The sequence below is a fragment of the Larus michahellis genome, chromosome 10 (assembly GCF_964199755.1).
Source record: "Larus michahellis chromosome 10, bLarMic1.1, whole genome shotgun sequence".
Classification (NCBI taxonomy): Eukaryota; Metazoa; Chordata; class Aves; order Charadriiformes; family Laridae; genus Larus; species Larus michahellis.
The window spans coordinates 13,909,266-13,933,452 of NC_133905.1; the positions used below are offsets into that span (position 1 = coordinate 13,909,266).

Genomic DNA, 24,187 nt, shown 5'->3' on the forward strand with positions numbered 1-24,187 from the left:
CACGAGAAAAAAAAACAGGTTTTGCCTGGAGATGTTTTAAGGGCTTTTTGTGAAGAATTCTGGGGCAATGAGAATGGGGCTGAAATGCGAAAAGCATCCCCCTTTCCTTAGCAGGGTGGGAACACTTCCTAGAAAGTGTCGCCTTGTAGAGACAATGTCCTTCACGTACCAGATGATGTTCGTAGAGAAAAGTGAGAGTAATTCTCGTAACTTTCCTCTTAACTGTGAACTACAGAGTTAACTGATTGTACTTCAGATTACCCCAGAGAGGCAGTGAGCGAATCTGCTGATGACAGAGTTGAGAGACAGAAGGAATGTCACAACACCCAAACGGAAGATGCAGATACTGGGTTACAATTCCTAATCCTCCCCTGGTACCCAGCGTTATGTGGGCCCTTACTTTTGCGAGTTTGGTTTCCTCTGCAAGTTTCTGTGCCTTTCTTCTGACAAATCTTCTTTTTGTCTTCTTTAGATCTAGAGCACGGATCTGAAGAAGAAGAAAAGATTGTTAGTAGCACTTGCAGAGTAAACCAATTTTGCAAATCATTCCTCAGAATGATTTTAAATGCAATGTTTAAAAAAGTTTCTTTGTTGGTCTTTAGATGCAACTTTCCTGGAAAGAAAAACAAACTGTCAAAACCAGAAGGAGCAGCAATCCTAAATCTCCTTGTAATGTCTTTTCTCTTTTACAGATTAAAGGTTGCCTAAAATTTCCAAGGAGCCCCGTTCTCTTCTGTAGTTACCGGACTCGTCTCCTCTGACCCGGGAAGCTGAAGATGAGGTTGCTATGGGAACTGCTCGTGCTGCAATCATTCATGGTGTGCCTTGCAGGTAAAGTGTCATTTTAAAACTTTTGATTTAAGAACGTCACCGTATTTCACACTAACACAAAACTGCACCGCATTTTGTATGCCTATGATAAAATGGCAAAACAAGTCCCCGCTCCATGAGCGGCATGAGGAGAGATTGCTGAACGGATCAGGCTGATGCTCATAACAAGCTCCTTTTACTGCTGATCGGTATCTCCACAGCGGAAGTGTGATGTTTCAAAGGTCTGCTCTGCCCATTTCCAGTTCAAAGTTGCTGTTGATGGAAGTTGTTTTCCCATGTTCTGTGCTAAGCGTTTAAATGCTCAATTAAACCTACGTGCAGTATGGCTTTAAATCCCATTAAAACGGTGTTATGTTACAGCTAAGACCTCGCTCCATTTAACAAATAATTAGAATAACATATTTCAGTGATATAACCATCTTCTCTAACTGCCCTTGTTTAACTTTTTCTTCCCTGAGAGTTGCAGTGTTTTGAACATTCCCATCAAAATGAAACTTCTGAGGAATGTGCCTTTTTCCTGCAGCTGAAGCGGGTCTTGGAAGACGTTTCAGATTTGCAGGGGGTCAGCAGAGCTTGCACTAAAGCTTTGCTGACCTTCTCGTGCGCAAGGAGTTGCCTGAAGGCCGCTGCTGGGAGAGCTGGGAGAACTGGGCTGATTTCGCTTCCACCAGTACCTCTGCAGCGGGTGCTGCCATCGCACCAGGGCTGTCAAAGCCTGTTTTGAGTCTCTCTTTGCTATTCAGCTATCATTGATTACTTCCTCCTTGCATTGGCATTATTATTCTTTAACGTGTGTTTTGTTCTGAGGAGGGGCTGTTTGTGTTTTAATTAATGTTGATGTCACCTTGGTGTGCATCTGGATTGCTCTTAATTTATCTGCTGCTTGGAGCTCAGAATGTTTTACTGCTTTGTTTAGTAACTTCTGCTTTCTTCCCTTTTATATCTGCACATTGTCAAGGTACTTTTTCAGCATTTTAGGTAATAGCAAACTACTTATAATAGTGTTTACTTTCTTCTGCTTAGCTCTACTGAACACAAAGCCACTTTTATTCTGGTACTTATGGGTACCTATTTTTGAAATTTGGTTCCAAGTCGTTCTAAATGTGCTATGACAGTTTCTGAGCTGGCAGAAAATTGGATGCAGAAAGATTCTTCAATGCAGTGCCACACGTGTTTCAGGAATTGCAACCCTAAAGAAGTTAGTCTGCGGGAAAACGTGACGTAGGATCCTTTTTTTTAAGCAAATAAAGAAAATGGTTGAAAAACCAACCCATGCAAAATATTTTTTTGCTGTAATTTCTATACTTAAAATATCTATTGCAAAATGTCTAGGGTCAGCAAAATAAAGTTTCAGGAGAATGTGTTCAGGGGGTTGTCCTTATCTTTTACATCAGTTTAGAAAAATGCATTTCGTAAGCACTGGCTTTCCCCGCGCTATTCTGCAATGGCATTTTTTCTCATCTTTGCAGTGTATTAGATATCTTCAGGGCACAGCATCAGCTTCTCTGTCCTGCTTAACAGAGTTATGGGTAGAGGAGTGCCAAAAGCTTTGTGCGAGTTTTGTATTAGGTGATGAGTGAGGAAATTCCTTCGTTTTGCTAAAGGATGTGGTTTGGGGTGACTTCTTTCAAAGAGATTTACATTTGGAAGTTTCTGTGTCTGCCTGCAATGTTGTACGAGCCGGCTGTAGGTGTGGAAGGGATTTTGCTGCTGGAGCTGTGGTGTTATGTGAAGCACAGCTATCTCGTTTGCTCCACGGAAAAGGCACAAAGATATAAACCAAAAATTCATAGGCAAGCCTTCACCCCTTCTTAATTTTTGTAGTTTTGTGGGGTTTTTTTGTGTTTTTTTTACCTAGTTTCAGGAGGCTTGTTTGCCCCTGCTAGTAATTGTGCTGCTCTTGGAGAACTTCAGCTGTTGATCCCAAGGAAAAAGCTTAAAGGAGACCGGTAACTTCCCAAGCCGTGTCCTGCCCAGGAGCCTGAGGCTGCCCAGTTCCCCTGGGGCACTGCTCCTCCCGCTGCCCTGCACGGGGGCTTTGCTTCAGGGCTACCCAGGAGGGATGGAAGCTTTCCTTCAGTCTACAATAGATTGCTCATCCCTTAAGTACTTCTTAATTTCTAAGTTTAAAAACTAATTTAGGAAATAGTATTTTATTTTCATGTTGATCAAACCCTTGAACCATCTTTGAGAAAAAAAATTAATAACTGAATTATACAATGAAAAAAAAGTAAAAATAGGATGCAGAAGAGTTATCTAACAATCCTCCATAGTGCCTCATGGACCCTCCAATGCCTGAGAAACTGTGTTAAGTATTGAGTTACCTGTGAAAATAAGCTTAAACCTGAAAACCGATTACTTGTAGTTAATTCTTCTCATCAGTGTCAGACACACAGCCCAGATATCACTCTTGTCTTTGTCTCTGCCACAGCTGGTGGAGGATGAGCTTTTCGGTGTTGCCCTGTCGAAACTCCCCACCGAGGCGAGCGGGGCCCCACCGTCCCCATGTGGCAGTGGCCCTGGTACCCCTTTGGGGACAGCCAGTGGGTCCAGCTACTGCCAGTCCCAGCAGCTACTTGGGCTTTTTTTGTGTGCGTGTGCTTCCTAAATGAACATCTGTTTACTAGGAATTGCATGAAAACTTCCAAACTCGTATCATTCAAGCCATTAAACAGCTGTCAAACCCGAAGCACTTTGAGTATCCAAATGTGTCGTTAAGGGTACCAGTTTTCCGCCACTGCCAACGTGCCAGGAGAAGAAAGACGTGCCAGAGCTGTTCACAGTCTGCATGGGATATTGCTACTGATTTTATGTACTGGGTGTTCAGATATTACAGTTCTTCACAGCAGGATAAAACACTCAGAGAGAAAGCTAGATCAATCCCAAGACGTACTTAAACCAGCTACCCAGAGGTGCAAATCTACTAATAATTTTGGGAGCTACTCAGCCTTCCTTGCAAAAGGCAGCAGCACTGTTAAAGGTCTTTCTGAGCTTACCACCCCCTTTCAGTCCATCACCCAACCTGGGACCGTATTTTTGAGCCTGCGTTTCTCGCTGGTTGCTCTGAGGTCATACAGATAAAAACTAACGATGCTTTCTTTGGACTCCATAGTTGATGTATATCAATTCAGGGTTTCTGATTATATTTTCAGGAGTCTTTTCTTCAGGTGTCAGCTCTGGGAAGCAGTAACTGCAAATTATTCCTTTGGTGCCAAATAACGCTGATTTGTTAGGGCTGTCAGATTCCTTAAGTAGCAGTTGTGGTGGTGATAATTTTGAATTTTGGAGAGTAAGATGAGAGGCAGAGTAGCCTGTGAAAAATAACACACAGCTCTTCAAGTCATCACTTTGTTAACAAAGCTATGTGGGGCAGCCCCACATAGTGACTGTACACCCTAAAATGCATTTGTGTACAGCCTGGGAACAGCAACAGGGAAATAAAAGACATTGCACAACCAAACCGACTTGCGTTAATGAAGATAGGACGTAGTCCGTATGCCTGTAATGTGCTAGACAAGTATGAAAGGAAATTTTCTGTATTTTTGTGACTCTTATGCAATTCTTTGCCTCGTTAACTTCCTGTGAGTTTCACTGTTGAAGTCATATTTGCATGTTAATGACCTGCAGTTGCAGAGAGGCATTAGCCGTGTGAGTGTGCATATGCGTATTTTATAATGTTATTTAACCCATGAAGATCCACTCATGTTTTGACAGAAAACAAAAAAGGAACCTGGTAGCTCTTGAGAAGTGTTTATGGTCTGCTGTGTTGTGCATGTGGTTGGAGTCTGGCTTGCTCTCCTGCCCCCAGTCTCCATCTCCGGCTTTTCCTTGGAGGCTTTGGTTTCTGGCATTCTGCTTGTTCCTGCCATTTAAAAGGAAGGATCTCCGCTCACAACAAACACATCATCCAGCAAGACTGGTCCTCCTTTTTTCTTAGTAAGCACTGCGTAAACACAATAGCTTCCATAAACAAATTTGTCTTGCAGCTCTATAATAATGGTTCTGTTTCAATAAGTTTGTTTTGTCAAAGGGAAAGTGCCACTGCAGGTCTGTGTGTTCTATGCTCCTGGAGGGGTGACTGAAGTAGCTCCAGAAAGCACAAGCCAAAATACTGAATCCTAGTATTTGTTCTACACTGATGTGAATGAACAAGGAAACATTGTTCTTTCTGTCTGTTATCTTGGCTTCTTCATGAAGCCTCCCAGCCGTGGAAGCCTCTGTTTTGCAACAGATTAAATGGGCTGCACAAAAATTGCTGACAATTTTTTAGTGGAACATGGGAGATGATCCTGAAACTTAGAAATACCTTCATTGCTCCCCCAGAGTATATGTCTGTACACGTCTACACTCTGTTACGTGAAAAGCTAGGGTTTCACAATTGTCTGGGTATCCAGAATTAGTTAATAGCCATATTGCCTCTCAATCTAAAAAGGTAAAGTGAATTAATATGAAGACGACCACATGTACCACTTATACATCATTTCAGCCGTCAGAACAGGGGTTAGAGTGGTATTTCTCAATGGGTTTTTTCCTGGCTGTCTGTACGGGGAAAGCTGTTACTGGTGTCATGATATCCCAGCAACACCCGCGCTTAATTCTGCAAATCCAGGGACAGCATCATATTTTTCAATATCAAATTCTATCATATTTTTGATTAAGGTGGAACAAAAGCATTGTTTTCACCTTTTATCTGCTGAAAAATGCCATTTTCTAATCTAGAAATATGCACACGAGAGCAGAAGTCAGGAGGAAAAAAAAAAGAAATATTTCTGTAGAGCTTATTTTCAATTTCAGTTGTGTTTTTTGTTTTTTCCATACTGTTTTTTAACAGGAAACAATTCTTATAAATGCCTGTCCAGGCATTCTTTCTATCACCTGCTGATACAGCATAACCAATACCTCAGCAGTGGTTCAGGCCAGAGTATTTAGAGCATGGCTGTGTAATTCCTGGGGAAAAACCCCAATATATAGTCAACTGTTTTCCATTGTTAAGACAAAAATCGTTGTGATTTGTATCAATACTTTCCAATGAAATCAGGCATTCAGCTCTGTTAAAAATGAAAACCCAACGTTCATGAATACTCACAGACCTATTTGAATTCATGCTTCTATCCAAGCAGAGATAGGTTACGTACAAAAGAAATTCTGCTAATTTTATGTCTGAATGTAAAGAATTAAACCAAGAAGTACTGTTGTACAAATTAAATAATGGTCTTCTATAAACGATGCACCAATTCAATTCCTTCAGCATTTTTTCTGGTGCTGTGTAGTTCCCATGACTGGTGCTTTGATGTTAGTGGGTAGCTAGAAAATGATTAATCTGTTGCAGTTCCATAATTAATTAATTTATATTTTGGTCAGTTCTACAGCACTTTGCATTTCTCTACCCGACTGCCTAATTAATGTTTGCATAGTACTCGGAACAGATAAAGCACTGAATGACTCCTATTAATGTAATCACTTCCCAAACACCACACAGCCCTTGGCTTCATGGCACTCAGTAAGCTGTCACTGAAGCTCGCTGGAGAAGGCTTTGCAGTTGAGATCTGGCTTGCCCTTAACACTCTGGATTTTTTTCTTAATTATTCGAGGCGCTTTTTGTTCACTTCAAGCGCCTGTATTTTCAAATGCTGCACAAAGACCTGTGGCCGGGGCCGCCTGCTCCTCGCCCCGGCGGCGCCATCTTCTGGGCAGGCGGCCATTAGCTGTCAGCTAGGTGGTCACGTACCCGCTTCCCCTTTAAAGGGTGCATTGGCCAATCAGGACGAAGGACGTGGGAGGCAAGGACCAGTACGAGCACGCGCCGCCTATAAAAGCGGGCAGGAGTGGCCGTGTTGTGAGGGTGGGTGTGTTAAAATGGCCCAATCTGGAGATGGACTCAGGGATGAGTTTTGTGAAATGACCTGCTCTGTAGAAGGTCCAGGTTAAGATAAAGTTGGGACTGTAACAACTTCCTTGTTATATGGTTCTACTGAAGATCCCTAAATAATCTGCCTGTCACCATAGTGGTGGGTGATGAGGTCCCAGGAGAGCCATTATGTCACGTCAACACCACGGTGTCCTCACTGTGAGTATAGATATTCCACTGAAAACCAAATGCTTCTCATCAGAGATGCTTACCGTCTGAGCAGACACACTGCTGGAGGTTATTGCTACGAGTGCATTGGTCTTCCTTCGGAACAGTTTTAAAAAGATGCCTAAAAGTGTGCGTTTAATTGTCTGTACAAGAGGGTGCTGAGTAATTATTCCAGTAGAGGGGTTTGGACAGGCATTTTCTGGAGTAAAAGGCTGCTCTTAGTCGTGGCTGGGGCGGGCTGCTGCCGGCAGGAGAGGACAGTAAATGGTGGGGTGGAGATGGGTTACTTGGGCGAAGATAGAGGTCACTTCTGTGGGGGGACAGCCCTTGCTGGGGCAAATTCTGTTGGCATTTTAACAGTCACAGAATTAGATTTTATGCATTTCCTGGCAGTGTCTGGACTCCAGTGTGACGTTAAACCCCCTGGGACTATGAATCATTGGTTCAACTCTAGTGTCAGCTCTACCTGTGTGTCAAGTGACGTTACTGCCTGTTGAATATGGTTAAACTGATCCACGTTAAATGTAGTTTTGACACGTCAAGGAACAATTTTGCCACAGCTGATCGTGGTTGTGTTATTAATGGGACATGCTGCTGTAACAGTAAAAGCTTTTGGGGTAGGAATGGCTGTAAGTGGTGAAGTGAAGACAGCAAGCGTTACAGTTTTTTGTGGATAATGGTTGTCAGTGTTGGATCTTGTGATGTGCCGTGGAAGTGATGCAGCAGCTGGCAAAGGTCCATTCCTTTCCTCAGCTCTTGGGCTGGAGTCTTCCCAGGGAAGGTCCTTGTACTTTTTGTTGCTGAGCAGAGCTCAAGTGTCTTGAACTGGAGCTAGCAAACATTCCTGTGATGTCAGGGAAAAGTTCTACAAACTTCGTACCACCAAAGTTGCCATTTCAATTTGGGACAAAAAGTCAAAGTAGTGGGGTTATGAGCATCACCAAGTGCATCTGCCTTTGTCTTCTCATCCAAGCCTGCCAAAGTTTGCTGCTGCAGTGAAAACCCCACTAGAAACTTCATTTGGCTTTTTTTTCTCCTTCTGTAATGTCAGTCTGCTTTGTGTTTCCTTGGCAAGCTCAGACTGTTTCTGAGGGTGGACAGAAGCTTCCTTATTACATATAAACATTTAAACAGAATTAAAGGTGCTGTTGAGGTGGTGGCAGGTGGTGATGGGTGATAATAATTAATATCAATATGGTGTATGTATCATAGCACAGAGAGGGGTCTGAAGCCAGAGACTTGTGATTGTTGCATGAAGGAACTGAAACTGAAGACAAAAGAGAATGGTTTAAAGAAGGGAAATAAAGAGTGAGAGGAGAAGAAACTTCAGAGGGGAAGAATTGTTTGAGCTAAGAGGACACTGGGATAAGAACAATTAAGTCTGAAGTGGGCAACAGTTCATTTAAACTGAAACCAGCAGACTTTAGCTGCCAAAGTGGGATTCTACAGTATCACTCAGCTGTATGTAGCTGTGAAGGGGAGCTAAGAAAATTTATGTGATTATGTGTAATTTATGCTTATTTAGGAATTATATGGCAAGTTTTTCTGTGATTGCGGAGGATTTGACTCTGCCTCACAAGAGGTCTGTACCCATTTTACATTCCTGATCTGTCAGGAGCAAAGCCCCTACTAGATGTGACCTGACTCTGATTTAGGCCATAATTTCCTAAATTATAAAGTTAGAGACCGTATCAATGCAATTTTCTCATTTCTCTTTTACGTGCAGATGATTAGGTATATTATGTTTTTCTCTGTTTAACTCACAAGTCCATCTGGGCAAGTTTAATTACATCTTTCTCAAAAGTTATTGAGGTAAGATGATGCACTTTAAATAAAACAGAGACTATACAGACATTTTTATAAGCAGATGTTCCAACTATCTGGCTGTGTATTGATCCCTTGTGCATTTTATGTGATGCCTCTTTTCAATTTAGCTTCTTTGCATTTGAATTAGTATGTAGGTATTGAAATTAAATCTCATTTAGGGAGTTACGAAAATACCTACTTTTCCAAGCATCTATCAAATGAGCAGAATATGGACCCAAAATACTTCTTTATTGCCAATAAAAATGAAGTTTTATGGCAAAATTTGAGGTGATTAGTCTGTTGCTTTATAGGTAAAATACTGTATGGTTCTTAGAAAATCTAAATGTTATTGGAAAGGGACCTCACTTTGTAACGCTTGTGTTGGTGGTTAAAGAGAATGAGAAGGTGAGAGGTGTGGAACAATGCAAAACCCGCCAGGTCAGGCAGTGGGGCTTGTTGCTGGCTCTGTCTCTGGGATTTGATTTAGACAACTGCATCTTTGTATAGTCTGAGAACTGCACTGCCGGGCTACAGTGTCTATCCAGAAATAAAAATATATGTATTCATTGCATGCAAGACACTGCTCTCCCACTTTTTGAGATTTTGATTTGGAGCTAGTGTTCACTGCTGCTTATTTTGAATTGCTGGGGAAGGTCTGGCATAACTAGTCAAAAACCTGCATCTGTGTAAATATTTCATCCGCTGACGCTGCCCTGCATAGGTACAAAACTTCTTTCGCTTTCCTCCACGCTTTTCGTGGGTATTTGCATCATTTAGAACAGTAACAGGAGCCACTGGGGGAGCCATTATTTTCCACTCAGACTTGTGGGGTTAAATCCCTTGGTTTTGCCTTCTGCCCTTACTTCATGCAGCGAAGCATTAACTGACCGAAAATGATGTTGGCAGCAATCGTTATTATTTGGATAAAGGTCTTTCAGCTAAGCAGCAATCAAGGGTGATCATCCAAATGGAATAAAAGGAGAAAGGGTCAATTCAACTTTGATAATTATAGTACTATAAATGTGGGCAATGACAGAATTACTCTTTACTGACAGCTAAATGTGTAAGTAGACTGGCAGAGCATTCCTGGCTAATGTTATCTACAGCAGAAAATGAGGCTTTCTGTGTGCTGCATCTGTGTGTTTTTGTAGGGTCTCTCGTAGAAATGTGTGTTGCCTTCTGCAGCTGGGCACTGCTTGTTGTGAGTGCTCCGGGTCTTACAGGATTTGGGTCATTAAATAGGACAGATGCCCACGTATTCTTGAAAGTTTGTGCTCAAAGTCAGTCTATGGCAAGTAAGTGGGCTGCTCGCAATAAATACTGCTTTTAATTAATAGAGCACAGAATGTTATAATGCAGCTCATTCATCTGAACATTGTTTAATGCTGGTTTATTGAAGCGTTTGTCAAATGCTGTGACAGTCTGTACTCTGAAATTAAGAGTATACTCGTGACAGGCTGCACTGACTCATTATTGCGAGTTTTAGAAAAGTTTTCCTGTATATTACAATGAAAAAGCAAAACTTGCACGACCACTTCAGTGCTTCAGTTTGTTTTTCCTTATGCATTTGAATTTTTATTTTGCAATAAAATATACATATTTAGCTTCATAAATCAAACTAAGACACAATTGTTAGATAGTCTATATCATTAATTAGGCTGTGAAGCAAGGCAAACATTACAACCATTTATAATCAAGTACTGCAGAAGTTGCTAATCAATGAGACAAGCAACTAATTAAACAGCCAGCAGTCAGCATCTTCAGCTGAAGTTGGTGACTTTCAACTTAATTAAACTTTCCAGGTGTCAGTGAAAGTATGAAAAATATATCTATCTTAATATATTGATGTGTCTTCATTCCACTTTTCTGAGTTTAAATGTAAGAAGATTGCATCTGTTTTAAGGGAAGTTGTCATTTATAAAACATCTTATGTCCATGTAGCATAGCGAAAGAGAAAAAAGGTAGTATGTCGGAGAAAGCTTTGTTTGAACTTTGACCAGTGCATGTTGAGTATAGCATGAATTTAGATGACTTCCTCTTTGTGTCTGAAATACCTGCCATACCATCTTTTAATTCATTATTCTAAGCTTTCGCAGCTGCAAAATAATCCCTGACAAAGTTCAGAACATTGTCGTCGTTTTTACTTGTGAAAAGCACATAATATGATGGGTGTTCAGTGAGACTTGGAAAAATAAATTATTCCTGTCTCTGCAAGCTTGCTGTCTGTGCAAACGGACAACATGAAACACTCGCTGAGAGCCAGATCAAGCTTGATTCCTGTAGCATTCACTCTCCTTCCAGTTTTCATATGGTCCACGTGAAATGGCATTTTCTCTAGGTTCGTCCTGTGTGGGCTTTACTAGAAAACATCTGAAGAGGGACTTGAAAGAAGGCAGGTTGATGGTTGGGCTTTCTGGCATATGAAAGCAGGGAGTAATGCAGAAGACAGAGCAAGAGAAAAAAGGGCTGGAGGTGGCTGGATGCACAGGTGGAATGAAGATGAGAAACGCGCATTTCCTCAGCTACAGAAAAATTGCTTCCAAATTCTTGGTGTCAAGTAATCTGCATCAGATTGTCTTTTATAATGTTGCTTAAAAAGGGACTTACATATGAAATAAATCACAGCATTGTTGTATTTCTGAGCTTTATGCTGAAGTCCAGGTTGTGGTGATTTGGCAATACGTTGAAGTAGTATTTTCTTTTACTGCGCACATTTGTCCTGATTTTGTGATCCCCTTGAATGGGTAACGCAGATCCGATGCCTATAGTGTGCCAGTGGTCTCCAGCATTCTTTTTGATTGATGCATAAGTATACTGTGACCATATCCAGAGAAAGTAAACACAGGCAACTCTGAATTTGCAAACATTACTGAAAGGGATGATACTTAGTGTCAATTAAAGTAAAAAAAAAAGTAGGAAGGAAGGCCTAAGGAGAGACAAGTTTCATTCTTGGGGTTTTCTTCCTGAGGGAAAGAGTATTTCTGAAATAGGTAGAGATGTAAGACGAGAGCAGAGTCTGAGGAGTGGTACCTCTACCAGTGTAGAAACGATAGCTAACACGACAGGTCTGAAAGAATAATTGAAAGAGACCCCCAAAAATCTCTTCTGGACATCAAAACAGGGTGAGTATGGGGTGGAGAGGGGTTGATAGGGTCCTGCAGGACAACGCAAGGGGCCCAGCTGTAACCAGGGCACCTGGATGAGAGCTCCTCCTCCTGGAAGGAGCTTTTACCATTATGTGTATGTTTGCATGTGTTGCCAGTCTTTAGTCCCTCGGGGTTTGGAACACTGAAATACTTAAGGAGAGAAAACAGGTCTAAAAGGCAGCACAACACATAATCAAACTGTTAGTGAAATACATATTCCTCAACTGGAATAAAAACGCTCTCGGCAGCAATATAAAGATGATGCCTCTTCTGAGTCAGGAAGCCCAGCTGCAACTCTCAAGTCAAGTGGCCAAGACGAGTTATCAGTAATGGCTGTGTCTCTCATTCTATAAATGGGAAACACTCTGCAGATACTCACTTTTTTCATATGTGATAGTGAGCAGTGGTGCTGGGTGGAGTGGGCTCCCCAGGATGCACCATCATCCCCTCTTCATTTCCAGGGAGGGAGGGCAGGCACTGGGTCTTATTAATCTCTGCTCACTAATGTTAGCTACTCCTTTCAAAATACAATGGCTAATTTCCAGCATATGTAATGTACAGATGCAAGGCATTTCCATTTCTTATATTCAATGTCTAAATAGCTTGGTACGTGTTAAAGCCTGTGTCCACCTTCTTCATAGTGAAAAGCAGAGGTTCTCTGTGTGTTTTCTTAGTTGTTGTAATATCCTTGTGATAACACTCTTCAAACAACTAATTGGAAAGAAAAAAATCTGTGTAGAATTTTCAAAAATCTATTAATATGACTTCGCTTAATCAAGTTTAGCAGTTGCTTACATTTCTTGATTTCTACTCCATTTCTGCTTGAACTTGCATGTTTTCTTTTATTCTGGCTTTTGTTGTTATGTTCGTGTACTTAGGATAGAATATGGAAGTTATTCCCTAATGAAAGGCAAAGGAGTGACATGCCATCAGTTAGCGGGAGGAGAGAGAACCTAGCGCTTTCTCATGTAAATTATGTGAATCCTGGATGTAAGCCAGGTATTCATTTTGTTAAAATGGGGTTTGATAATTGAAACTAATTTAACATCGACCCCATTAAGTTGCATTTTATTGCTCATTTAATGTGCCTGCCTCAGGAGCTCCCAGAACTAGGAAGCGGCTTTGTTACGTGAGTTTATAATTTGTCAGAGCTCCAGCCGTACAGGTAAATGTTGAGTTTGCTCCGTAGGATCAGCACCAATGCGTGCAACAGATGTTTCACTGATGTTTGGTCAGTGCGGTGTCTTTATGCAGAGTTGTGTGTCAGCAGGCATTTGGAATCGGCACTGATGTGTGCGGGTTAGGTGAACAGCTTGAGTTTGTGCAGATTTGCTGTGGAAAGATGCTTCCCCTGGAAAGCAGCCTTGTGGACGGTCGAGCATCGCTCCCTGAGGCCCAGCAGAGCCCTCCCCATCGCTCCCCATGGGGTCCTGCGTCCCTTGTACCGCTTGAGAAAGAAAAGGTTTGTCAGAACTGACAAATAACCCCAGTTCTCTCATAGTGCAAGTCATCATATTGACTTCTGTCAAAAAATGCCACTTCAAATCAGCTGAGGAGCTGGCTCATTGGGTTTTAATGACACAGGATTTCCATGTTCTGCCGTCCCACTTATGGTTTTCTCTGTCTTACTGTTCCTTTGCATGATTTCTGTATTTCACAGCTAGATAAATCTTTTCTACGGTTTATGAATCACTAAATAATCTTGCAATTAATTACCACCCCTTTTGGTGCTAATTGCAGTGCAGCACTAGGTGATGGTTTCTCGAACACAGTTGTATATCAAAACAGCAGTGAGCAAAAAAAGGCCAAAGGGCAAGAAAATATAGATGTGTGCAAACAACCGTGACGGATCTTTGTTTACAAACATGTTCTCTTCTGCAACTGTGGCTGCAGGAGTGGCGTGGGAATGATGGATTACTGGAGCTTTACCCTTGTGAAATGGCAACAGGAGAGAAGCAGTAAGAGGGAGCCTGGGTTACATCATGGGGCCTGGGGACGGGGACTGAAAGGCACCGAGCTGTGCATCAGCACTGATGAAGCACGTGAATAGGAACGCTGCAAACCCCACCAAAGTTACTTAAAAGGAAAGTGGAGTTAAAAGGTGCAACTAATACTACCGTACATTTGTAGTACAAACTAGGTAAGAATGTGTAGAACTATTTAAAATTATATCCATGCCTGTAAAGCCCTAAAAAAGGCATTCTGTGCTCACTTTCAGCTGCTACTTCATAATGCAGACCATGTTTAAAGCACGTGGCTAATGTCTCCTTTTTTCAGATGTACAAGCATGCAAATGAATATACAGGACAGAAAATGTGTGTGAGGCAAAGAATACAATTCCTCATCATGAAGTAGCAACATTTGGCAGGTATTACTCACATTAATTAAAAAACTACAGGGTGCAGGAAAGGGGGCACGTGGATGTTACACTGATTAAGGCTTTAGAGCTCCTAAATAGGATCAAAATGCTTTGTTGGCAAGAGTCGACACAGGGAATTGTCTGTATTGGGTAGTCTCGCTGCTGAATTGCTGGGTTACGATGTTGTATTTCTTCTCACTCAAAAATAGTGAATTCCATTCTGGAGTAGAAATGACATTGAAAATCAATGAGATCTTGGTTTAAAAACAAACAAAATGTACTTTTTTTTCCCCTCTATGAATGTCCTCAGGAGTTGGATCAAACCCAGAGAGAGTGAAAGCAGGACAACCTGGTCTTCAGTGCACCATTGTATTTAGTGTTTAGACCAACCTGGGCAGATTCAGAAATCGGTACAGCCCACAGGCAGGAGATGGAGAGACTATGGGCAGGGCCACGAGGGTTTAGGACCAAATTCACATAATCCTGCAGCTGCAACCATCTGTTGCATGTGTCAGGGGACTATGGTATGTGTCTGTGCGACAAAGTCCTGATGTTGCAGCACTGCTTGGACAGTCTGAAAACGTCAGGAACTGCCTAATCAAGATGAATAAAAGCGTGTAAGAGTGGAATCTGACATGGGATTTGGGGAAGAGAAATCACCTTAGCCTTCAGGTACTGGAATAAGGATGTTCAAAGCGGCATCATTACAGGCAGTACCAGTTCAATTGCTGTCTTTCTCATTATTGTTTTTGAGTGGTGTTGAACTAAACTTTTAAAATTTTATTTGAAGTCACGATTTCAGTTTGTTCTGACACCTGTTGGTGTTTCTGTGCAGGTGTGGTTGTGCTGTTTTTGAAACATGCTTGCTGTGTATAAAATGTGCTTGTTGCATTGGTTTTTCTCGGCGATACAAGCTAAATGTGGCTGTCTGTTTTGCAGGATTGATTTGTGAAAGGTTGTTACCCTGTTAGGTCTTACACGTTGGAGTCAGCATCAGCGTTCACAGTCCTTGCAAGGTGTTGTGTTTAAAACGATGGCAGGGGCTTTTAACACCTTTTTAATTTAACTTTCCTTAATGTGACATCCAATCAGTTACTGGTAAAACTTAACCACCTTTCTTATTTTTAAGTGTAGGCATTCTCTGGCATTCTACTGCTTTCTCCTGAAAGTATTTAGAAGACACGTGGAAATATAGCAGTTAACAAGGATTTTATGTAATTTGAGAGATGTCATAACATAGCTTAAAAAAAAAAAGAGCATTTTTAATGTGTGTCACCTGATAAAATGTGCCAATCGAAATCCGTGCAATTACAAGAGCCAAGACCTTCGTGTGCTTAATAATTAGAAGGACAGAGATTCTGGCAAAAATCGTTTCCTGTAGGAAAGCTGAGTCGAAAAAGCTGAAGTTTTGCATTAATATTTATTGTGGGTTTATTTGGTTTAATTCTCTTTGTGTTCTTCAGAAGCTTTTTTGTGTGAAGGGAATTGAATTTTGGCATCTGGATGTGTGGCAGAGAGCAGGGGCTCTGGGTATCAGGGTGCTGGGGGGCTTGCTCCATATTTTGGACTCCAGTTTGTGTGGCCTACTGGTGTGGCACGAAGGGAGGGGCGGGGGTTGTTTGACACCATTTGCTGTGGCTGTAGTGCTGTTATGTGCTTGTGGCATTGTTACTGGCAGTGTGGGTTGTGCCTTTCCTGGTTCCCAGTGTGTCCTGCAGGTGCAGGAGGACCTGGAGATGCTCGGGTGCCTGCAGCGAGGCTCTGAGTGCAGACACCAGGCACATTCACAGCTAGAAAAACCCCTTCCAGTGCACCAAGCTGCCACCACACGCACCTGGGAGCTCTTGGCTGCTGCTGGCAGAGCCGGTGCAGGCAGTGGAAAAGTGGAAAAATTTAGAGAAAACAACAAAGCATTTTCCAGCACTTTGTTTAGCCGTATTCAAGGACACAGAAGAAGCCCTGCTGACATACTCTGCAGGAGTTATGTCTTGTCCCTTGCAATCATTGTTTATTGTCAACAGGAGAATGTAGCAGTTTAAAAACTATTTAAGTTGTTTCTGAAGACATTAGAAGATCTCATGTAAATTCATTAGTTACTATGCAGCTGCCCACATAGCATTTAAAGTAATAAAAAATGTATTAGTTTCACTATACAAATGTATTAGCATCTAGTCTGTACTTAAATGAAAAATGTATTAGCTAAACCATATGAATGTATTACCGGCATCTCTGTAGCTGTATAATGCTTAACTTGAGCTATCCTTCATTATTAATACAATCTAAAATATACAATAAATGCTGCAAATAGACTCTGTAGAGAGACTTTAAGTGAGGAAAAAAAGAAACAAACCCTCTGTGTTCACCAAATTTCTGCATTTATTTTCAATACTCATCTGCAGCAGTTCAAGGGCAATCCTCTGAAAACAAAGTGTGTTGTAACCAAGCACCCCGAGAGCGTTCTTGTGGGTGGGAGCCCAGTTTAGTTTGGGATTGTCAGTTCCTCGCGAGAAGAAGAGTTTATTTGTGCTTATTTTGCAACTGTCTTATGGTCATGAAAATATTTACATACAAATGTTTCTTTCTTTGGACTTATACCAGAGAGTTATTAATTCTCAATTCATTGCACTTCCCAAAAAAACAGTTAGATGAAGAACAAAACCCAACGAGAGGACAGTACTAGGGGCAGATGACCAATTTGCTTGAGGGAATGTGCCAAAGGGTGTAAGGTGTCAGGCTGCTTGGCAGACTGTGCTAATTTGTAAATCTCAGCATGTCCATTAAGAACGGCATCAGCTTTCCCCTGCAGCAGAGAATTGTAGAAAGAGACAAGGCCTTGCAAATTTCTTTAAAAGTCAATTTTTTAAAAAGTAAATTTTTTAAGCACTGTAAAACCCTTTAAAATGCAGAGGGATGAAAGAAAAAAATACAGGATTTTTGAATCTTTTCTTTCAGCATGCGAGCAATAAAAAAGTAGATGTCAGTAAACCATTATTTTTTTGTATTGGATTGGAAAACAAGTAGAATACATAGGAGGATAAGCAGAACCACAACCTGCTTGATAATATGATTCAGAATTAGGTGTTTATGGTTCAGCACATGCATTCAAAGCAGGAGCATAGGGGTGGGTGTGTGGGGGCTGGTTAATTAGAAAGCTGTCTGATTTCCCTAAAGAAGCTATGATACAGCATTAAAAACGTAATCCTCTATGGTGTACATCCTTCACTGGAGGATCAGCCGTATTACAGATCACGTTAGTTTTCACCTGAAGTAAGGCTGCAAGCATGTGCGTACAGCAAATATTCCATTTCCAGTACTGATCCCTGACACACAAGCTATGGAGATGGAGCAGACACAGCCTGGAAAAGGATTGCAGTGGATTTGGATACAGCTGCTGCTTTCATAAACCTACAGGTACAAATGACACTAACTGCCTTCCCCACAGATAACCACGTACCTCATCTGAGTTAAGTTGGACACAATGAAATCAGGACGCCCTGGAAAACAGTGGAAGTTGCAAGATGCTCTGTCCCTATGTGCACGCTTGCTCTTCTAGTTGGCTCCTTGCTCCTGAGCTCCAGTGCTCTTGGGGGAGTGGATACAGCTCTGCGGGGCATCACCAGCAGGGATTTCACTCTAGGAGATGACCAGGGGTGTTTAGTGTTCGTTTGAATTTTCAGTCTCAGAAGCAGCAACCTTCCTTAGCGGTAGCGAACCAGGCAGTGCCTCCTATATTTCCCAAGGTCACAGATAGTTTTATTATTTTAAATGAGTGTATTTGTGAGTTCACATTCATTTCCAATTAGTTTTTGTATGAAAACTCCTGCTCCCTTGACCATTCATGGCTGTAGGTTAATTTTTTTTAATGTCTCAGTATTTTGTAGTATGCATCCAGTTCAGATTTCATATGGGTCAAATTTAGTTGTCCATAATAATCACACCTTGCTCTTGATAAGGTGATCTTAATACTTGCTGTCTGTACCAGTGTAAACATTATATTCCCTTTCTCATTCTTTGGAGCACATTTTAAATGCTGTTTACTGTGGATTATTTTAGATGCCCAATTTGTGAATCAAGGAACCAGAGTTAAATGTCAACGAAAATGGGTGATTGGGATCCTTTATCAGAGATGGCACACTGGGTACTAATTACAGTGTCAGATATTCTGTATCTTAATCAATTCCAGTGATCTCATTTATAATTTTTACTCTTCCTGACAAATAGTTATTCAAAGAAGTAAATTGACTATCTGTGTAATTTGCTTCTTAGACACAAAAGGCTCAAAATTAACAGGCTTTCTTTAAATTTTTTTTTTCCCTTGGAGAAATCTTCCTCACTGCAGTGTGATGTTCTGCTAATTATTCCTTTGCCCCTTTCTTGTTTTCTAAAGGTGACAGAGAAACCTGAGAGGGATTGGTATGTGCATGGTGCAGGCGGCAGCTCCTCAGTGACCGCTGCTGGCAGGGGCTGCCTGGGCTCTGATGCCAGCCCAGCCTGCAGAGTCAGCGCTGCTGGATTTCTGTGGTCAGGCGGGAATATAAAGCAGCACAGAAGAGTCAGGGTTTGTGACTGGAATCACCTAATGTTCCCAAGATCAGCCTGTTTTATCTGTTGCTGGCAGGGGGAGAACAAAGGCAGTGTTTTGGTTCGCGTTTGAAAACTAATAATGGAATATCATAAATTGGAGGACTAAGCAGGCGGCCCATTGAAAAGGTGCTCTTGGGGAGATCTTCAAAATCCCTTGTTTTAGTGCTGACAATGAGTACCTTTTAAGATACAGCCTTTCCACTTTGTTGTGCTACAGGTGGTTTTCAAAACAATCAATTTACAAAGAACTTTTTTTTCTTTTTCATGCTGTTAAAGCAAATTGGTATGTAATTAGATTTATATACTGAATAATCTTATTTGCATATCCAATTAATTCTTCCTGTTTTAATTTGTTAGGGTTGGATTCACATTAGTAGTAAAAAATAACACTTAAATTATCAAGGATTCGAATTTTCTTTTACCATAATTTGTTAAAGATGTTGCATCAAAACTTTGTCCTGAGCATCCTCTTTCTTTTAGGGGCTATTAGATAACATGGAAAAAGGCAAACAAAGAAAACTAACCTGTGTTATAAAAAAAATAAGGTTCTATTTAAGCTGACCAAATGCAGTGTGAATTTAGGCTTTTTAAGCATCTTGCTTGGGGTCTGTAGATGTCGGAAGGCTGTGTAGAATATTCTTTGTGGATTATTGGTGGACTTTGTGAGCATTAGGAGGATTGACTGTTCTCCACTGACTTTAATTGTCAAAGTCATGGTGTCCTCACTTGGACTACTTTTTCTAGACATCTGTTTATCGTTTTGACCGTCTTGACTTCTCATATCTCTATTCAGAAATGCAGAAGATGAGAAAAAAAAACAGGAGAGGGAGGACCTGATTTGCAAAGTGTTAAGATGCCCTAAATTCCACACTTTCCAATACAACAGGGAGCTGTTTAGCATCGGTGAAAACAGTGACACTTTGTTAGGTACTGAAGCATATGATTTTAGCAGCTTCCTGTGGACATCTACTAGCTAGACAAGAGGCTAAAGTTGTTACACTGCAGGTGAGTGCACAGATTTTGTCTTTCATACAAGATGAGAAAACTTTGCCTGAACTTTACCTATATATAGAAGTGTGTTTGTGTTTTGTTTCTTGGTTGGTTGGTTTGTTGGTTTTTTTTAAAATTTTCAAAGTGTCCCTAGGGTTTTTAACAGTTTTGCATGTGTTCCTGTAGTGACTGGAAACAATCTTCTGTCCCTTGGGAAGATGTCTGTCCATCCGTCTAGTGCATCAATTGATGTACAATAAGCTACCTGTTTTCTAATTGCGCGCTTGCTGTTCACCTGAGTAGCCTTCACCCTTGTCACAATGAGGTTGATGGCAGAGGTATCTGCTGTTCTCATAAAATTAAGGGTCTTGATTTCAGTTTAATACCCAATCACTTTATTGCACGTTTGCATAAATGCATCTCTCTGCTTTTATTTGATTTCCAACACTTTGAGCAGCTTGTTCTGCAAAATGTTAACTATCTGCAGGAAATCACTGCCATTGAATAAGCAACATAGAATCACAGAATCGTTTGGGTTGGAAGGGTCCTTAAATATCATCCATTTCCAACCCCCCTGCCCTGGGCAGGGACACCTCCCACCAGACCAGGTTGCTCCAAGCCCCGTCCAACCTGGCCTTGAACCCCTCCAGGGATGGGGCAGCCACAGCTTCTCTGGGCAACCTGGGCCAGGGGCTCACCACCCTCACAGCAAAGAATTTGTTCCTCATCTAAATCTTGCCTCTTTCAGTTTGAAGGCATTATCCCTTGTCCTACCACCACATGTTACCAAAACCACAGTTTTATTCTTTTTGTGTAAGAAACAGGGCTTGTAGTTGCAGAGTTTTATTACTACTATTGGATGGTTAATGAAAGGAACACTTGAGTACAAGAAAAAAAATTTCATTCCAAATAGTTGACATGCAAAGCCTAAAAATCCATACGGCTTCCTTCTCTCTGGCATCAGTGGGCAGCTGGGCTGCATGTCCAGTGTTTACTGCAATCAGAGAAAAAATGCCCTGTGGTTACAGTGGGTGGATTGTACTGGGACTGAATGGTTAATTCAAGAGGCTTTAGCAGACATTGTGTCAGTGGAAGGGAGATGAAGTAAGAATTGGTGTATGTGGGTCTATGAAGCTGCTTCAAAGTGAGCAGGGAACACTGTGGAGTAAGGGGTTAAGAATTGAAAATAAAAACAAGTGTATTTAAATGATTTAATAAATGAGGAAAGTATTACCATAATTATGTTGCAGTGATTTGAAATATGTCCTGAGGTGAATTGCATTAGATCCTAATTAGCAGCTATGGGTTATTAGCTAAATCCAGTGCCGGGGAAAAAAAAAATAGGTACAAGTGGTTGCCTGCATCTCCGAACACTGTGTTTGTTATGCCATTTTGTAGTATTTCTACCTGAAAGGTGAAGTAACCACTGCAGATCCATGGTAGCCTGCCTCCGGGTCATGGGAAACACCTCGGCTGTGTCGCAGGCAGACAGTATGAAATACAAATAAGGTGACAACTGGTGGCAAAGCAATTTCTGTCTGCTGGTTTTATCTCATGAGGAGCAACTACACACCTCTACTTTGTAATAAAAATAAATAGTGTAACAGGGCTGGTGCACCTGGTAGCTTTGGCTATAGCTGTAAGCTATGAATAGATAATATATTCCCTCTCTTGTTCTCTCTAATCTATCCGACTCCCGACTTTGTAAACTGTACTTGACCAAGTTACAAACAGCTTTTAGTTTCTAAGGGCAGAAAAAGACAGTACACATCCCTGCGTGTTGGAAAACTAAGTGAAAATGACCTCTAGCTCTAAGGCACTTATTGAAAACCTATTTTAAATTGAATACACAAGCCAAGATAATACAGGCTGTTTGATAAGAAACATTAGAGAAATCCATAACACGAGGCTTTTTATTATAGGTTTATTACATCAATCTCTCCAGTGGGTAATGGAACTTGTAAATATACTCTTATGTAGGAGTCTCCTTGTGGGCTTTTTATTCATGCTGAAGTAAGCACAGCAAACTTATTTGCTGTCAGGGTACATTGAATTTAAGATTAGTATTTATTTTGGTTCTAAAGAGGTTTTGCTTTTGTGAATTGGAAGTTGGCGGAACAGCTGTGTGAGAGGAGGCGGGAGCTGCGGGGGAGTGCAGGGAGTAAATGAGTTTTGCGGACGAGGGGCTGGTACCGGAGCGGGGTGAGGATGTGGGTGCACACCGAGGGGTGCGGGTCCTGCCCTTAACTGCTCCCCTGGCTGGGCTGCATCCTTCGGGAGGAAAACGTTGGCTTGTTTAAGGAAGGAGCTTGCTGGTTTTCCACTGAACAAACCCTGCAGGATGAAAAATCATCCCAGAAATATTTAAGGGAAGTATTTCCTGCATTGCCACACACACACAGTCACAGTGTACTTCTTACTGTACACATTTGTTCTTTAATATTAAAATACTTCTCATTCTTTTCTTGGGGTAAGCAAAGTAATACCACTGCAGCCATAAGCCAGCATGGCTTACCTGGGAGAAGTTATACCTTACCATTGGTTACCTGGGAGAAGTAAAGGGTGATTTGTACAGAATAAAGAGTTAAGAAAAAGTTTACATAGAACTTCAAAGGACAAAAAAGTTAAAATTGTAGCAATACTAACCAAGCTCCCCCCCCCCCCCAGCTTTACAAGCTTTTAAGTCTGTTCATTGAAGGATATAGTAATTAATTCGTAGTTGGTTAAATATAGGGAAAAATCTCCTTAATTAGAGGATGTTAATTGCAAAGACCAGAAACCTGTGGAGGGGTCAGTGAAGTCAGCATTTAACACATGACTTTAACAGCTTGACTGTTGCAGTTAATTCCTGTTCTAATTATAGGAGTATATTTTCATTCATACAATACCATGCAAAAGGTGGTGTAACTAGGCTGCAAATGGCTGTAGTTGTGTATAAAATACATTCTTCTTTTTTTTTATTTTTTTATCTCATAGCTTAGGTACGTTCTTTGATTTGGAAAGCTTAATTGAAGTCATATGACCTTCAGTCAACACATCAACTGCAACTGAAATCAGTTATATTTTTCTGATGGATGATAGAGGTGGAAAAAAATGCAGTGGAGAAGTAGAGACCAGTTCTTGGGCATGGGCTTCAGCAGGTCCAGGTGACTGGTACGGGGACAGTGTGTGAAGCCCCTGGTGCTGCTCTCAGGGGAGCCAGAGCCATTGGCTGGGCTGGCAGCGGGTGGTGGATGCACCGTGGACTTGGCTTGCAAGTGATGGGCAAATTCTCTGGGTGGTGGAGTACCCAGTTCTATAAACAGCTGCCCTGTGTAACATTGTGGGATGAGAGGATGTATTTTGTGTTGGTGCAGAAGGAACAAGACCAGGTTTGAGTGATGCTTTGCATTTCCAACATTGACAAAAATCTTTTTACTATACAAGACAGATTATGACTGAAGAATGAGGGATGTGTATATTTAAGGTCTGAGGGTAACAAATGTGCTTGTACTACAAAACCACTGCTGTGTCAAACCCATGTGAGAGAAACCGTCCCGTTTATCCTCCTGGCTGAGAGCTTTCTTCCATATTTACTATTACACGGTGATGCTGCCGCTAGCGTGCATCAGCAGGTAGAGTAGCACTATTTTTGTTACATATTCTCACATGTACTAATTATGTATTATCATTTCCATCTCTTGCATATTTTAAAAGGCATCAGTTTTAGAAAAAAGGCATTCGTTCTTATGTCTTTGAACTATTTTTGGCTCTTACAAAGTTCCCCGGCAGCCGCAGTGCTGAGAGCGGCAGCAGTTCTCCTGTGATGCACTCTCAGGTGCGACGGGTTTAGAAGCAAACAGGTCAACAGAAACTTCCTCCATGGCTTTGATTTCGTGCTGCTCAACGAACAACATTCTAATGAGACAGCAGAGTGCTACCAAAGCGATACATAAAGAGTTATTCTTGGTTTAATTACTTTGCATATTTTTCATTATGGAGTGTGGTAGTGTTACGACCAAAGCCCTCCGTTCCAGATAAAAGCCTGCTTTTAGAAATTCTTATTTGTCTTTGAGGCATCTAAAAAAAAGCAATCTGGAGGTTCTTCGTAGTGCAGTTCTCAATCCAGTATAATCCTTAATTTTCAAAACAGAAAGGCATTATTTTTTTTTAATTCTAATGAAAAAATTGCTGAAGCAGTGCACATTATTTCAATTACCCATTAAGCCTTCTCTTTGCTAGAATGAAATTACATGATTTTCGTTAATTTTCTTGCTTTTAACTTCTGACTAGTAATTTACCAAAAGTAAAAGAAAAAAAAAAAACAAAAACTATTCTGGAGCTGGTTGTCTCCCAGTTGCCAAAGTGCTGCAGGTGGTCACAGCATTCAGATGAGTAATGCAAATCAACTCCTAT

At 41.2% G+C, this 24,187-nt stretch overlaps 1 protein-coding gene across 5 annotated transcripts in view; it reads left to right on the forward strand.

The window, feature by feature from the left end:
- The window catches only part of LOC141749207 (contactin-4), a 347,767-nt gene that overhangs the window by 177,991 nt on the left and 145,589 nt on the right, over window positions 1-24,187 (forward strand). For all 5 annotated transcript variants that reach the window (XM_074602291.1, XM_074602290.1, XM_074602293.1 and 2 more), the window contains one exon: window positions 693-831. In XM_074602291.1, the coding sequence (XP_074458392.1) occupies window positions 777-831 (55 nt within the window). In that variant the 5' untranslated portion in view covers window positions 693-776. The remainder of the gene's footprint in view (window positions 1-692; window positions 832-24,187) is intronic.